We start from the raw sequence: 14888 nt of genomic DNA, 5'->3' as shown, positions 1-14888 counted from the left end.
AAAAACTAAACTCACGTAGGGCGCAACAAAAGTATATCATAAAGACGCCCTGAGAGAATTGTATCAATACATTTCAAAGGTTCATATTCATTAAACACAAGTGCACACGTTAAAGTCAATCTGCTATGCACATAAAACTATGTCGTTTAAATTAGTTTGTGAATCTGTCCCCAGCTCCCCTTCACAAGGATATTTGTTTCGTTGTTTATACGTATTAGCTCCAGGTTGTATCTAAGTAATGGGAACCAACTTAACATGTTTTTATGTAATCAAGTCTCTGCTAAAACTCAATGCTTTCAATAAATAACAAGGAAAGGGCACAACCGAAAAGACTTGTATTTATGTTCTATGTGAGAATTATTGAGCAAATGATCGTTAATGTTAAAAAGAGATGCTTGCCTCCTCTCTTGAGGGCCTTTTTCTGAACACTGGTGCTGCATTGCTAATGTTTCTAGCACTCCACACACACACACACACGCACGCACGCACGCACGCACACACACACACACACACACACACACACGCAGATGATTAAATGTTTTAAATGCATTGTTAGCATTTCAAAATTCCTACAAATCCTCTACCCCCCCTAATTTATCACAGAGCTGGAGACCATTATCATACGGAAGAGTTATTAGTTATGCATGGTATAAGAACAGTGCTAATTGTCTAAGGAAAAGCATAGAGACATAGTTCCAAATATCACTTACTGGCACTGAAAGGAAGCAGTATCTTAGGGTTAATTAGCAGTCAGCCCATTACTTATTATTTGTGCAAACCGCAGCAAAAGCTTAATTAACTTTGATTCTCCCTCCCTCGGAATTTGGTCTCACAATGCTATAACAATGCTGACTTAGGCATAGGATATGAGATGTTCTCGAGTGGCAATGATCCAGCTCCTTTTACCTAAGACAATAACGGTCTAATGATCAAATGAGCCGGTTCACGCGCACAGTAAGACTTTTGATATCCAACACAGTTTTACAAGAGATTATAACCTTCACTTCCACCTCTTAAATATCTCTTCTCTCTTGTCTATTCTCCCCGTCTGTCTGTCTGTCTGTGTGTCTGTCGGTCTGTCTTTCTGTGTGTCTGTCGGTCTGTCTCTCTACCTCTTTTTTTCTCTTTCTACATATCTGTCTCCTTCCGTTCCTCCTGCTTCGTCGATGTTTCCTTGAACTCAGTAGCCCCTAGCTGCAGGCATTGACGGAGAGGAGAGTGCTGTCCCTCATTCCAAAGTCAATAACTTTTTTTAATGTAATTGCTTAAGTTCAGTGTGCCCTCAATATGTATTCCCCCCCCTTTTTACTCATTGTCATTCAATGCTGGAGCTCCAATTTGCCACACAGCTTTCTATACACAGTCAGAGAGAGAGAGAGAGAGAGAGAGAGAGAGAGAGAGAGAGGGAGGACAGGACGGACTGGTGGCAGGGGAGACATACAAACCGTTTTAATGGATGACTGAACAAATTAAATTTGAATTCACGCAGCAGCTTTCATCTTTTGCGTGATTATTGAAAGAAAGAAAAAAACAGAGCTTTACAAACTTGACAAGCCCTTTGAAGTAAGCCATTACTCCAGAGAAAACATCTAAACAGCGCGTGTTACAAGGTGAACGTTGTTTATTCCACATAAAAATCATTTGCCAACGGACACATACATTATATCAGCGGTATAACACAGAGCGCTGTGTATGTATGCACATGACATACTGTATACATGTTATAAACACCTGCGTATTTATGTGCGACAAGTTGTTTGGTTTCAATTTTTCTTCCCTGCAATTGTGCGTTGACCTCTCAAGGATGACAAGGGGATATATATATTCTAAAAAGGGGCAGATGAAGCGTGTGAAGTCTCTATATTGAAAACTACGCGCTCCTTAGTCTGGGGCGAGCAAGGCGATGAATCTGCAAAGGGATTAAAATGCTAATAAAACAGGCAGGATGCAATTCTTGTTTTTTAAGCCTCATGAAATATGCATGGCTCTGTATGAGCTAGAGGAAAATGGCACAGTGACATGCCACAGAGAGCATTTTATGCTCCATTGAGAGAATGTGGTTTTAACTCCTGACACGAACGGCCCCAACCTTTATCGCCCGGCAGTAAAAGCCCTATTGATAAAAGGGATTTACTTTGAATAAAAATACCTTAAGTGATCTGCCTCTCGAAGCACTTTGGACTCCTCTGTGTGTCAATCAGAGAAATGGCTTCTTTTACAGGAATGATTACATGAACAGTGGAACTACACATCAACACTATTCAAGAACGCTGGTGTTAGATATATAATGCATTTCTTTTCTATGGTCTTATAAACTATTGCCTGGTGTCCTGATGTTATGGCATAAAAATAAAGTGTCAGTCAGAAGGACAAAATATGGAAGGCTCCAGTATGTCCTCTTTCATACCTCCGGGGATGCCATTTTACTGCATTAGCTGGATCACTGCTCATGCCTATGGAAATGCAATATTGCTATAATGCAATGTTAAAATAAAACTTGGCAGTAAAGTGCTTTGGGGCATTTGGACTGATTACATCAACTTTATGAAAAAAAGCACATTCTGAGCTTGAGCGTCGACATTCACAAAAATCAGAGACTGAGAGACTTGTTTTACGGAGGTGTTTTCACAGATGCTAATCAGTGATGACAATCAGCACACAGAATTTTTTTTCCTACTTCTCTTCCGCTATACGGCTCCCACAAGAGCACTTCAGGGGTTTTCATTCCGGGGGATAAAAGTGTTCTGCAATCCCAGATACCTAACCGCAGGGTATTACAGATTGTTCTCCAGCTCGTTTACGTCAATATGACCTAAGAAAAGGTCAACTCGTAACGGCAGACATGGACGGTAATCGCAGGCGCCTCATTGAAAAGTAGAAAAAAAAAATCATAAAATGTTATCCCACCCTCTATTTATTACCCCTTATCCCACATTAGCCATAAAAAAAACACCTCCCAGACAGCCAATATCACCCTGTATATGGCTATAAAACCATTATCACGCGCAGGTTTGATTTAATCAAGAGGCATATGCAGATGAAGGACTTCTTCGGGGATCGCGTGATTGCTGCCCACTGTGCTATTTAGCAAGAGTGGCAACAGATGTGCACTTGATATGTGGACAAACATACGTTTGGATGCCTTGCATGATTAACAGAAAGCTATTGAGACTGGGGGCCTAATTGAAGTGTTGCAATGTGTTTCCTGGTTGGGTATTCCACAAGACTAAGAATATATGACTTTCAAATGGAATCTTGAATCTGGACAGCTGAACACTTGATCAACAGACCGTACCCACTGTTTTATAGATTTTAATTGTTATATTGTTATCTAATGTAACCAGGAGGAATGCCTGGAGAGCAGTTTTACTGCTGCAAGGATTTGGCTGGTGAAATGTAGCATACTATTCTTTACTTTCACTACAGAAGAAAGGCCTTTATGTAAGCAGTGTATTTATTGGGTTTAAAGCAGTATCTATTACACCCTTGTATGTACTTTCCTCCCTGTTGCTCCTGTCCTCACTCCTTTTTACATCCTTCATCTTATATTCAATATAGAGTTGTTGTTGTTGTTGTGAATGATATTCATGAGTGCTGCCCTCAACCACCGCCCCTGGTATCGAGTTGCTTATTCTAGTATTTGTAGCTTGATCGGGAACCATTAAAAGAAGAGCATGCCCCAACCATCTTTTTTTTCATACGCTTCACTGCGTAGAAAAACAATAATCTTTTGCATTGCAAAGCCTTTGTTTTGTCGCATCAAAGTAGATGGCTGATGTGTTTTGTTGTCTTTTTGCACACTACACCCCATCTGTCCAGTAAAATAGAGAGGGGGGACTCTGAGAGATTTAATGAAAGAAATGGTGCAATTGATCCCCCTCTTCTTTCTAATGGGACACAGATCACAGTCAATTATGGGTGCTCTCATCTGGTTGTTTAAGAGGAAGGCACAGAGGGAGAGGTGGAGTGAAGGAGAGAAGGGTGTTTGTCAGCTCTGGTGAGATTTGCCAACCAATCCATGTATTCTTGGCTTATATCGATTCCCCCACAGCTTTATAATCAGCGGGTCGATGCCATGAATGCCAGCGGCGCTATTAGTAGTCAGGTTTTTAATGTAACTAAGACTGAACCTCTGCCTAGTGCCTACCCTATTTGCTTTTAATGAAATTATATTTTAGCTGTTCTTAAAACTGTAAAAGGCTAAGGTAGGAAAAAGTTCTGATTAGGAAACTAATGTAGACAGAAGGCTTAAATTGCTAAAATGAAAGTTTCACACCCATACAGAGTACAACAACACATTTACCAGTATAAATATGATTGTACTTATGTTATTACTGATGATGACACGTAATGGTTATCAATGTTGTGTTGAATAAAACGCATCCATTACAAGGATGATTATTATAGTAATGTGTAATCAACAAAAATAAACACAATGTTCAATCATTTTAATATGAATATTTTCCTCAGTAGCACTTCAATCTAATGTAGTAGACTCATGCTGCAATAATATTTTCCTGGTAATATGTTTTCTCTCTCCACAGAATTATTTCATGTCGTTTTCATATCTGATCGGGAGTTCTGCTAGTGATCTTGTATGTACACATCAAATAAGTTATTCAATATGTAATGGTAGTAACATTATGTTATATTTTACATTTTATCATTGTAAAAATGTGATCTCCTGTGACAGATGCTGTTATATGATGTTGCAGAATTTAGTCCTATCATGAACTACTTCCCATAGAATACAATAGAATGAGCTACTGACTGACATGTGCATGCAAACATAGTGATGTTTAACGTAATGCATCATATTGAGCATTCACTACACACGCTGACTAATGCATTCATTGATTGATTTTTTTTAAACAGAAACCAAAATCAAAAGCGCATTGTGTGCAAGCTCCTGATGTGGACAGGGAGAGACAGCTGTTGACGGACACACATGGGAGTCACACTCTGCCCGATACCCAAACAGACGTGTGCCTTTTTGGATGAGTCAGGTGATGTGTAAAACAACTAAATCAGTTGAAATAGACTGAGTGATGAGGGTGTTTATTGGAACAGTGTTGCCCCTCTGAGCAGTCTGAACAACCAGAGGTGGTGTGTTATATATACGTGAGGGAAGTGTTTGTAAGCCTTCTCTAAATCAAACCCTAATCTGAATTCACAGCTCTAGAATTAAGATATACTTTTTTTATGTTTTGGAAATGATCTAGAAACATTAATTTGCCATGAATAACTCAAAATACTTTAGCGGATAATTATTTTTTTGGTATACAACATACAGTAGGCTATGCTCGATTGGCCTAAGAGTAGGTCTATAAGTGCAATAGTAAATTCAACCATGCAGTAAAAAGTTGAACAGTATCCCTGTGAAATTCCCCCTTCATTTAGACACATGAACTGAAAACACTTAAATTCTGTAAAGAATCGGATACAACACAAACTAAAAAGATTTTGTTCAGTTACTGTAAAAAAAGCCTTTAGACATTTTCATTATAGGATGGCGTTGAGACACTAAAACCTACAAATGTCATGTTCATGGAGTGGAGCTAGATGAAAGGGCAGGGGATCACTAAGATATTTTGGCTAAATCATCCACCATTCAGTAAATGCATGTACAATCCGTTCAATAATTGAAGCTATCCCTAGAGCTAGGACATCAGTGTGGCTAAAATGAGTTTATGATTTGCTCCATAGGATTAAATAGCATATTCACACAAAAAAGGTTTGCATTAAGACCTGTGAAACCCAAGGTGTGATCACACCTTACAAGGTACAGGAAAAAAATCAATTCACACCCCGAAGTGATTTAACCTCTTCATGAGACGGACGGTAGGCCTATAACTCACTGCTCAAGAAGACTTAAACCAAAAAGGCCCCCCGCTTGTTTTACACCTTCCAGTGCACAGAATGTAATGGGATAAATCCAATGTGCAGTGGACACACAAGAGTTACATGCCACCTCTGCTGAATTATGTGACTGTGACATTTTTTTGCTTTCGGAAGGTCAACGCAAGCAAGCAGAAGAACTTGAGTTAAAGTTGGACAACTCAGTTTAGATCTTGGCAAGATTTCTGACCAAAAACTCCAAAGTCAGTTGACCGTAAACCTTTTTTTTTTTTTTTCTTAGCCATTTTTTCCATGACTTGTAACTGAACCTGGGTCCTTACATAAGGCAACCACTGACTACAATGTCCTTTCTTCACCTCATTCTATTGTTGCCTCTCAGACTACCTGTTTTCTAGCCATGCCTCCTTTGCATAATCCTCAAACCCTTAATTCATTAATCCAACATAATCCCCTCATGGCGAGGAGAAATATTTCCCGCCTTGTTCATGCATGGAGCCTGTAATTCCAACTGAAGACACAATGATCAATTTACAACATTCCAGGAGTCCAGGCACCAACCCTGTATGTCCTACAAACCCAGGCTCCATCTTGCCATTGTCCCAGCCTGCCTAGAACTATATGACAGATGGATATTGTGGCCGAAATAGCACAGTGGTAGAAGGCAAGTGAGAAGGGAATAATTAGGAAAGGACAGTTAAATAATCTCTGACCTAGAAAACCAGGCTGCAGCTTTATTTACTTGTACTGTTAACTGCTTTCATGCATAAACTAAACTAAAATTCAGAACTGCAACTGCAGAAGGTTAAAAGGTGGAGTCCGCAATTCTGGAGATTGTTTTTCAAAATCACTTTAAGTCAAAATGATTAAATATGTATTCACAACACGCTACCTGTCCGTACTGTGTGTGCTGAAAAAAACACAGCCTAAGCTCTGTAAAACTGTAGAGATTTTTTCAGCGCACACATTAGCTACGAAACCTAAGCAAACTACCTTAGGTGAACTAACAGTATACACACTGAGCTAGTAGATAGGGGAAGATGCATGGAATACTGGCATGGAGAGAGACGATCCTTGTGCTTTTCCAAACTTTAGTAAGTAAGGTCTTTTTTTTTGGTTCAGTGGCTATTGCTAAGCCTCGGAAATGTGATTTATTTTTTCATTTACTCCTCTTCATTGTTGGCCTGGCAAGGCAGATAGAGTAGAAATCTCTGGATTTCCGGCTCCTGTGCTCCTGCGAACAGACTCCTCTTTCATGCTCTACATTTATGTCTTCTTACTGACAGCATCCAGCTGCACATTGTACCCAATGTAGCAACACTGAAGCTAATACAACAGTACATTTATATTTTGATTTGTTGCAAACACAGTGGGGATCTCACACATCCTGCCACTCTGTACAGTTAATGTGTATGCTTGAGAACTGATGTGGCTTCACCACTGCTAGTTTAAAAAAATGGGATCACTCTTGAGGAATTTTTGCCGCTTTCTTCTCCGCGGGAGGTTGCAGAGATGTCACACATTTAAAGTGCAGTGGCTGATGAGAAGGGAAGGTTTTATGAGCAGACAGCATCCGGCACACCACGTAAGTGTGTGTGTGTGTGTGTGTGTGTGTGTGTGTGTGTGTGTCTGTGTGTGTGTGTGTGTGTGTGTGTGTGTGTGTGTGTGTTTGTGTGTGTGTGTGTTAGGGTGAGAGGGGGTGGGGTTTAGGTATGTGTGTAGACACACAGATATACCATATGTGGCCCTCAAGGCTTGTCACAGCTGCATCACACTGTTTTGTTTCTAAAGTCATTCATCTTAGGGATGTTTAAGAGTGCAAGTTAAACATCCTCCCCATCTTCCAAACTAGATCCGGCCTCTGTTTAACTGTACAATGTCATTGCTTGAAGATTTAGTACTTTTTACTCACCATGTCACAATTCTATCTCAAATTTAAGCTCTCCATAGAACAGCTTTTATCCCACAAAGTAAACAACATTTGTTTAAGGGGGAACAATAAGAAAAATTATTCAAATGCGCCCGGGGTCGGAGGACAAAAAGCCACTTTCTCTGCTTTGGAGAGTCGGGCTCCACTTTGCTTCAGCTGTTTTTCATTCAACGTCTAATCGAGAAAATTTGAAACACAACATATTTCACAGATGAGCTTCAAAGCCCAAAGAGTTTAGTTGAGAGAAGAAGAAGAACAAATAATTGAATTTGGGTGTGCTATAGCTGAATCATATTTAAATTGATTTATAACAGTGATATAAAGTGCACTGCAGGGCTGAGCAACACACACACACACACATGCCCCCCAAAAGTCCCTCATTGTCACTTTATTTAGTTTTGGGGGATGGTTTCTTTCTTTGGAATGGGGGGGGTGGTTTGGTTATGCGGAGTTACACTGCGTATCCTCCACATATCCTCTATGAGACACGCGCGCCGTACACTTCTTATTTAATGGTGCGGAGGAGGACAGGTTTAGAGAGGTGGTGCTCTTGCAATGCCAGACCTATTTCCACACTTCATTTCAGAAGAAAGGTCAGACAGAAGGACATGTCATCATTATCAATGTCACGAGGAGCATTTTGTTCGTGGCAGCGAGGGCAATGACCGTGAACTCATCATCCCAATTCCCCCGTCACTGAGTTCTTTAATATACCGGAGTTGTTGAAAAATGTCCTGTACGTCCACTACATTGTGTTCTTTGCCATTGTTGTTGACGGAATGAAAATAGCAGCTTTCACACAGGGTAAGGGACAATATAAAGAAGCTGAAAGTAGAAAGAAACTCAATGCCGTATTGTCCACATCCTGTGCATGAAGCTAAGGAGCTGGTTGTCGACTTATACTTAAAAAATAAATAACAAATAATTAGATTTCTAAAGATGCCTTTTCATTATGTTTCTCCTGCCCGGGTGATTTACATTGTTTTACTGTTTTGATTGCTGGTGACCCTTTTAGCAATGGCTCCCTTGCAACAGTTCAGTTTGCTTTAGAAATGATGCAACCCCTGTCTATGAGAAATAGACATTTGTATTCATTCACTACAAATAAGAGAAGCATAATGCCGCCTGAATACATTTATTTTTCCAAAACATAACGAGGAAATGTATTGAATGAAAATATGAAAACGGTCATTCCGAATGTTTTTTAATGTACTTTTCGCACAATATCTGTCCTTGCAAAATAGGATGTCGGCTCTTTGGTAGCAACCAAAGCCTCACTGATTTTTTATGGGTTTGTTTAAGCACTCAAAGCATGGAGTTAAGGTTAGGGAAAGTTCACGTTCTTTGTTAAATATTGAAAAACTTCTCAGAGACTTGAAGCACAAAGCAGGGCATCTTCACTTTATCAATATTTAACCGAATACATGATCTTTGTCTAACCTTAGCCATCCATCCTAACCACATGCAGGGTTTGTGCAGTAAAATAAAGAAAAAACAGTGCGACTGAAATTAATCCAGGTGGTGACTAACTATGCTGGCAGACATGTTTCGATGATAATATAGACCCACCGATTGTGTTTGTGTTGATCTCAGAACTCTCCATAAGCTACACTTCTTTTTTTCCACTACCAACCTCTTGCAATTTACAAAAAATGTAATACTGTATCAGCAATTGACTGAATATTTGGGATATTTATATTCACATACTGAGAGAGAGATTTGTGGGTTTACAGTACCATTTCCCTTTGGATTTAGACAATCTTAATTTCATTTGCTAATCCACTATTTCTGGCCACATGTACATACGTATAGTACATGTGTTTAATCTACTTAGATCTGGAGGTATACTGTATGCGTCACCATAATATATCCTCTTTCAGTCCATGATCTTCTTCTGCTCTAATAAACTAACTTACCAAATGTATTATGACAGGGCTATTTTTACTGTATATGTTGGTCCATTACAAGTCACAGTAAGCAACACTGAGACCTGGAAATATAGTTGCATATAACATTTACTTTCCCTTATGGCATACTTTATACAGTATATGCCCAGATCTACACACAAGAAATCAAGTAATTGACCGTGAAAGAAGTCTTTAAAAAAACCTTTTCACTAAAACAGCGCTACCGGAACACATGCAAGGACAGATGCACACATGCATACTCATACTCAAACAGGAGTGGCTGTTTAAGTGATTTATTTACTCATTTTAGCCACACTTTACTGTGCCCACCCCTCCCAGACTCTGCCCCAAGAGGCTGCCATTAATTCAGCTCAGCCCTCTAAGAGCTTCATCAATGTTAATCAAAGCTAAACATAACATTAGATTCCCTTCAGCTGCTTTGAAAAATGTCTTCAAGGCATATGCACATACAGTTGTGAATAAGTAAGTACGTCGCATGAAACATATATATTTGGACATGTAGACATTGCTTTAAACAGTGACTATCTAGGACGAACTTGTTTTAACCTCAGACATATAGCGTCTGGTTTGCTTTCTGTTTTTTATGTGTGTGGTATCATCATGTCTAGTTCCAAAAAGTTCTTTCAGGTCTTCGAAAAAGAGAATAGTAAATGTATGAGTCTCTAACTCTCAGCAAATATTTGGACTCAATCACTCCACTATAGAAAATGATCTACAAGTGGCGACTCTTTCAAACTACTGCCAGTTTGACAGACCTCCCCAGCATATTCAGCGTATTTCACTAAAATAAATCTTCAAGAACCCCACATTTTCATCACAGGATGTTCAAGTTAACTGCTGCCTTCAAAGTGCACGCTGCTACAATCAGAAAGACACTGCAGTAGGTGTGCCAGGAGGAAACTTTTGCGGTATAAAATGATCATCTCAGCAAGACTACAATTTGCCAATCAATGCCTCTGAAAGACCGAGAACTTCTAGAACAATGTGCCTTGGACAGTTAAGTCACAAGAAAGAAATGTTTTGCCAATGTGCCTGAAGACACGTTTGGCACAACATTTGAGGTGCCAAACATTTGAATTCTGTATCATACTATTGCTTGAGGAGAATGTGAAGCCATCTGTCCAAAGGTTGAGTCCGATCCAAAAGTAGACCTCTTAACACAGGATAATAGTGGTAAGAACACCAGTAAGTCCACCAGGTTAGTGTTGTGGAATGGCCAGTCAAACTCCAGACATATTGCATTTTTTGTTAGGTGTTATTATTTTGTACTTATTCAATTGTTTTGTATAGCTGCGGTATGTTTGTTTGTGTAAAAGTCTTATGGAGTGAAGAGGTTATGATGATCGAGTCTACACTTGAGATTTTGGCCAGGAGCAACATCAGTTACAAAGCACCGTTACTGCCATGGTTAATAATCCTTGTTGTGTCTCTTGTGGGACTCGTTCCAGTTTCACAAGTTTTTGGGAAATAAATATTGGAAAGGTCAACACCACTATAGCTAAAACTGGCTCTAACATTCAACCTGGATTGCCATCAGGGTTTTGAAATGGAATGCTTAAAAACAAGGCAAACAACAGGCATTTAAAAAGACAAAAGAGACTATTTACATCTCCATGCAGAATTCACAACAAAATGTGGCCTTTACCTGCAAAACAATGCTTTGGTCAAAGTTGTATGCACTGGGCCGTCCCTCCAAGGTGGAAAATGCCACGTTTCCTCCGGTGAGTGGAGAGATATCACTGAACTCATCCGTACACAAAGCAGTCCTCTCATCGTCCCCTGGGCGAATGTAAGCCTTATCGTCCTTCCCATAGGTCTTCCTACAAGACGCACTGTAATACTGGTAGGGCAGCCAGGGCCCGTGCTCTTCTGTGCGCTTGTAGATGGTGAAGCTCTCCGGGCGACTGGTGTAGAATTTCAATCGAATGTAGGTTATCTCGAAAGCCTTCCCTGTAGAAAACAGAAATTAATGGAATCATTGAAATAATTACTGTTAGAACAAAATATGTATTGTATAGTTACACAATTAGATCAGGACTGGTTGTGTATGAGACAGAGATAGTTTAGGGCCCAGGAGCGAAAAAGAAAAAAAAACAGAACATAATTGTATTATAGAAAGGAATAGGAATGGAAGGAAAACAATTGGGGATCGGCGTAATTCCCTGTGCCTCTGTGCAGGCTAAATGAATGTCATTCCTGCAGGAGTAGAAGAATACCCAGGATTATTTTCTCATTATCCAGATCACAAGGGGCCCCAGGAGGGAACTATAGGTCAAAGGGAAGGAGACAACAACAAAAAAAGTAATATATTCTTATATTAGCTGTAAGACGGGATAGGCCAATGAGGATCAGAGAAGGGAGAAGTGGCTGCGATGTGAAAACGCCTGTCAGAATATAGTCTGATGCAATATCTGGTGGCAAACATAACAGATCTAATCAATAGAAAAGTGATTAGTCAAACATGCAACACAGTAATGAGTGTCATGGGGGGGCTGAGTACGGAACAGAATTAAACATATTGATTGGATGATATACCTAAGGTGAGGGTTTAGTGGCCATTTTGGAGGGAATAAGGAGAAAACAGAGGGCTAGGAGGAGAAAGACTTTCTTTGTATTCCGCCTAGAGCAGTGCCTTAACTCCTATCTGTGAAACAAAAAAGGTTTCAGACTACAACCTCTGCATCTGGAAGATCCGAAGCAAATGGGGGATATACACGGATTTCCATTTGAGTTGAAATTGCAGGATCTGGCAACGTTGTGCTGTAATTGGTGGTGGTGCTGCATTGCAACTCTAGACATGTCTGGATGAGTACCCGAGGTAAATATATTCAGTTAAATTAGCATTTTCGCATCTTTTCTGCATACCCACGTGGCTTAAATTGAAATGGTGTTTTTTCTTCAAAATGCTTCCTGTGTCGAAAACTGGTGTAGGAAAGTCATTGACTTGCAACATAGCTGTCGTTGTTATTTGGTTTTCGCAAGACATTTGACATCTTCTTCCCTAATCCCAGCAAACAGAGTTTTTTTTTGATCGAGTGGTGTCACGTCCTCGCTATGCTTTCTCACTTAATACAGTAAACTTGGGCCCAATCTTGGGGGACTTGCAGAGTTAAACTTCCTGGATATGAACAAACATTAAGAATCCGCTACATCTTGTGCGGCTTTACAGGGGGATTAACCGGGCAGACACAGACATGAAGTCATGTTGAGACCAGAGTGAAAAACATGTAGACATTCTCTCAACAGGCTTCTTCATTGCACTCATGGGTATTTTTCTCTTCCCTCTACATCATTAGATAGTGAGTCTCAGTCACTCTGCATGTTCATAGAGGGATGCCATCCACTGGTACAGCCATAACGACATCTGCTGCTTTCCTCTGCCAAGTCAGAATGAGGCATCTCCGTCTCTCTGCAGCAATCTCTAATGGTATCCAGCCTTTAGGAGAAACTACTCATTTAGCTTTCATTTACTCCCCGCGTGAGGTGAGCACAGGCCCTGCTGAGTTATAGGCAAAAAAAAAATCATAAAAGACGAGGCAGAAAGATGAGACATTTGTTGGTTATCCCCCTGTGAGGAAATGCAGACTAATTGCAAAGGATATTTGTTTGTTATTTATGCACACTTTTTTTTAATGACTTCTGATTCATCTGCTTTTCAGGAGCGCACACTCTATGTATTCATTAGAGTTTATTTGGGCGGAAAAGAGGGGCCATTTGAATGTAACCAAGCAAAGTAACATATCATTAAAAATATCAAACTATTCGAGCAAAAGTTGAGCGATTCAAAATTAGGGACACGTTTGGAAACCCAGTAACTGAGATTTGGCTGTGTGACTTTCAAAGGGTGGAACTAGAAACTTGTGTCATTTCAAATCGAACCCACAGCTATTTGGACTCTTAAGTGGTATAGTCTGGGTTGCCGACGTACATACAGTACCGTCTGACCTTTTCATGTCATCAGTGTCAACTTAAACGCAGCTGCTCTGGTTCGCCCAGACGGAGAGTAAACTCACCACAAGTGCTGTAGACACAATATTTACAATCTACTTACCACAAGCTGAGTTTTTAGTGATCAGCACGGATGAACACGGATGAGCGGATATACTGTATATTCTAATTCTCTGGAAAGTCTACAAATGAAATGAAATAGCAGAGAATTGTATCTGATATGTGTGCCAATACTCTGGATGTGAGAGCGTCATGCCAACTGTGGCATGACTTTTATCATTGTTTTACATCCGAGACAGGATGTTGCCTTTTCTTTGAATGAGAACCAGCTGCAGACATCAATGTGGGCTGCTGAAATGTGTGTTTGTGTGTGTGTGTGTATGTGTGTGTGTGTGTGTGTGTGTGTGTGTGTGTGTGTGTGTGTGTGTGTGTGTGTGTGTGTGTGTCTCACCAAGTCTTAGTGGGAAAAACCTGACCCCAATTCCAGCAAAGCACCCAGCATTTTCTTTCTTCTGCCCCCCTTCTTCTTCATTATGTTTTGTTTACTCCCCTGGAAGCAGCCCGATTACACCCCCCACTTTTTCTTTTCTTTCTTTTCTACTCTTCCACAGACCCACTCTGACCTGGCTGCAAGATGTGTGTCCCTACATCCTACTGCTGTGTTTATCATCCTAGCCTTTTGCCTGTATTCCCATCAGAGAGAGAGAGAGAGAGAGAGAGAGAGAGAGAGAGAGAGAGAGAGCTTGTTTTGTTTGGAGAGGCAAAAGAAAACAGTACTGTCGAAGAAGCCCCCCACCGGCAACCCAGATGGATCACAGACAAGAGCTTTCAGATGGACCAAAGAGATGCCACGCATGTGAACTTATGGGAGGATATTCACTTACATACAGTTGAGAGTTATACAAACATAAGTATTCCCTCTTTGAAGAACGTTAGAATAATCTAAAGACATCAGGTGTGGGGAAAACACACATTTGGGACATGTGCAGAAGCGGAGCAAAGGTCAATTTAGTCTGAGGGAGAGAGACGAGTGGGTGTTTGAAGAATAACAAACCAGACGACATAGAACTTACCTCTGCAGCAGCATTGGTAAACTTTCACAATGTGAAAGAAACTAGCCGGAGATTATAAACAACAAAAGGCTCAACAAAACACAGCCAGATGTATGCTCGCCATTGGAAATCAATGTTCTCCATTTGACGGAGGACACTTTTTTGTGCTCAGAA

General features: G+C 40.3%; 1 protein-coding gene across 2 annotated transcripts in view; it reads right to left on the bottom strand.

Annotated features, from left to right (window-relative positions):
• The window catches only part of lamc3 (laminin, gamma 3), a 113198-nt gene that overhangs the window by 93702 nt on the left and 4608 nt on the right, over nucleotides 1-14888 (bottom strand). For both annotated transcript variants that reach the window (XM_080046267.1, XM_080046268.1), the window contains exon 2: nucleotides 11360-11664. In XM_080046267.1, coding sequence (XP_079902393.1) covers nucleotides 11360-11664 — 305 coding nt within the window. The remainder of the gene's footprint in view (nucleotides 1-11359; nucleotides 11665-14888) is intronic.

This window comes from Ammodytes marinus, assembly GCF_949987685.1.
Source record: "Ammodytes marinus genome assembly, chromosome: 18".
Classification (NCBI taxonomy): Eukaryota; Metazoa; Chordata; class Actinopteri; order Uranoscopiformes; family Ammodytidae; genus Ammodytes; species Ammodytes marinus.
This window is presented reverse-complemented; position numbering and strand designations above follow the sequence as displayed.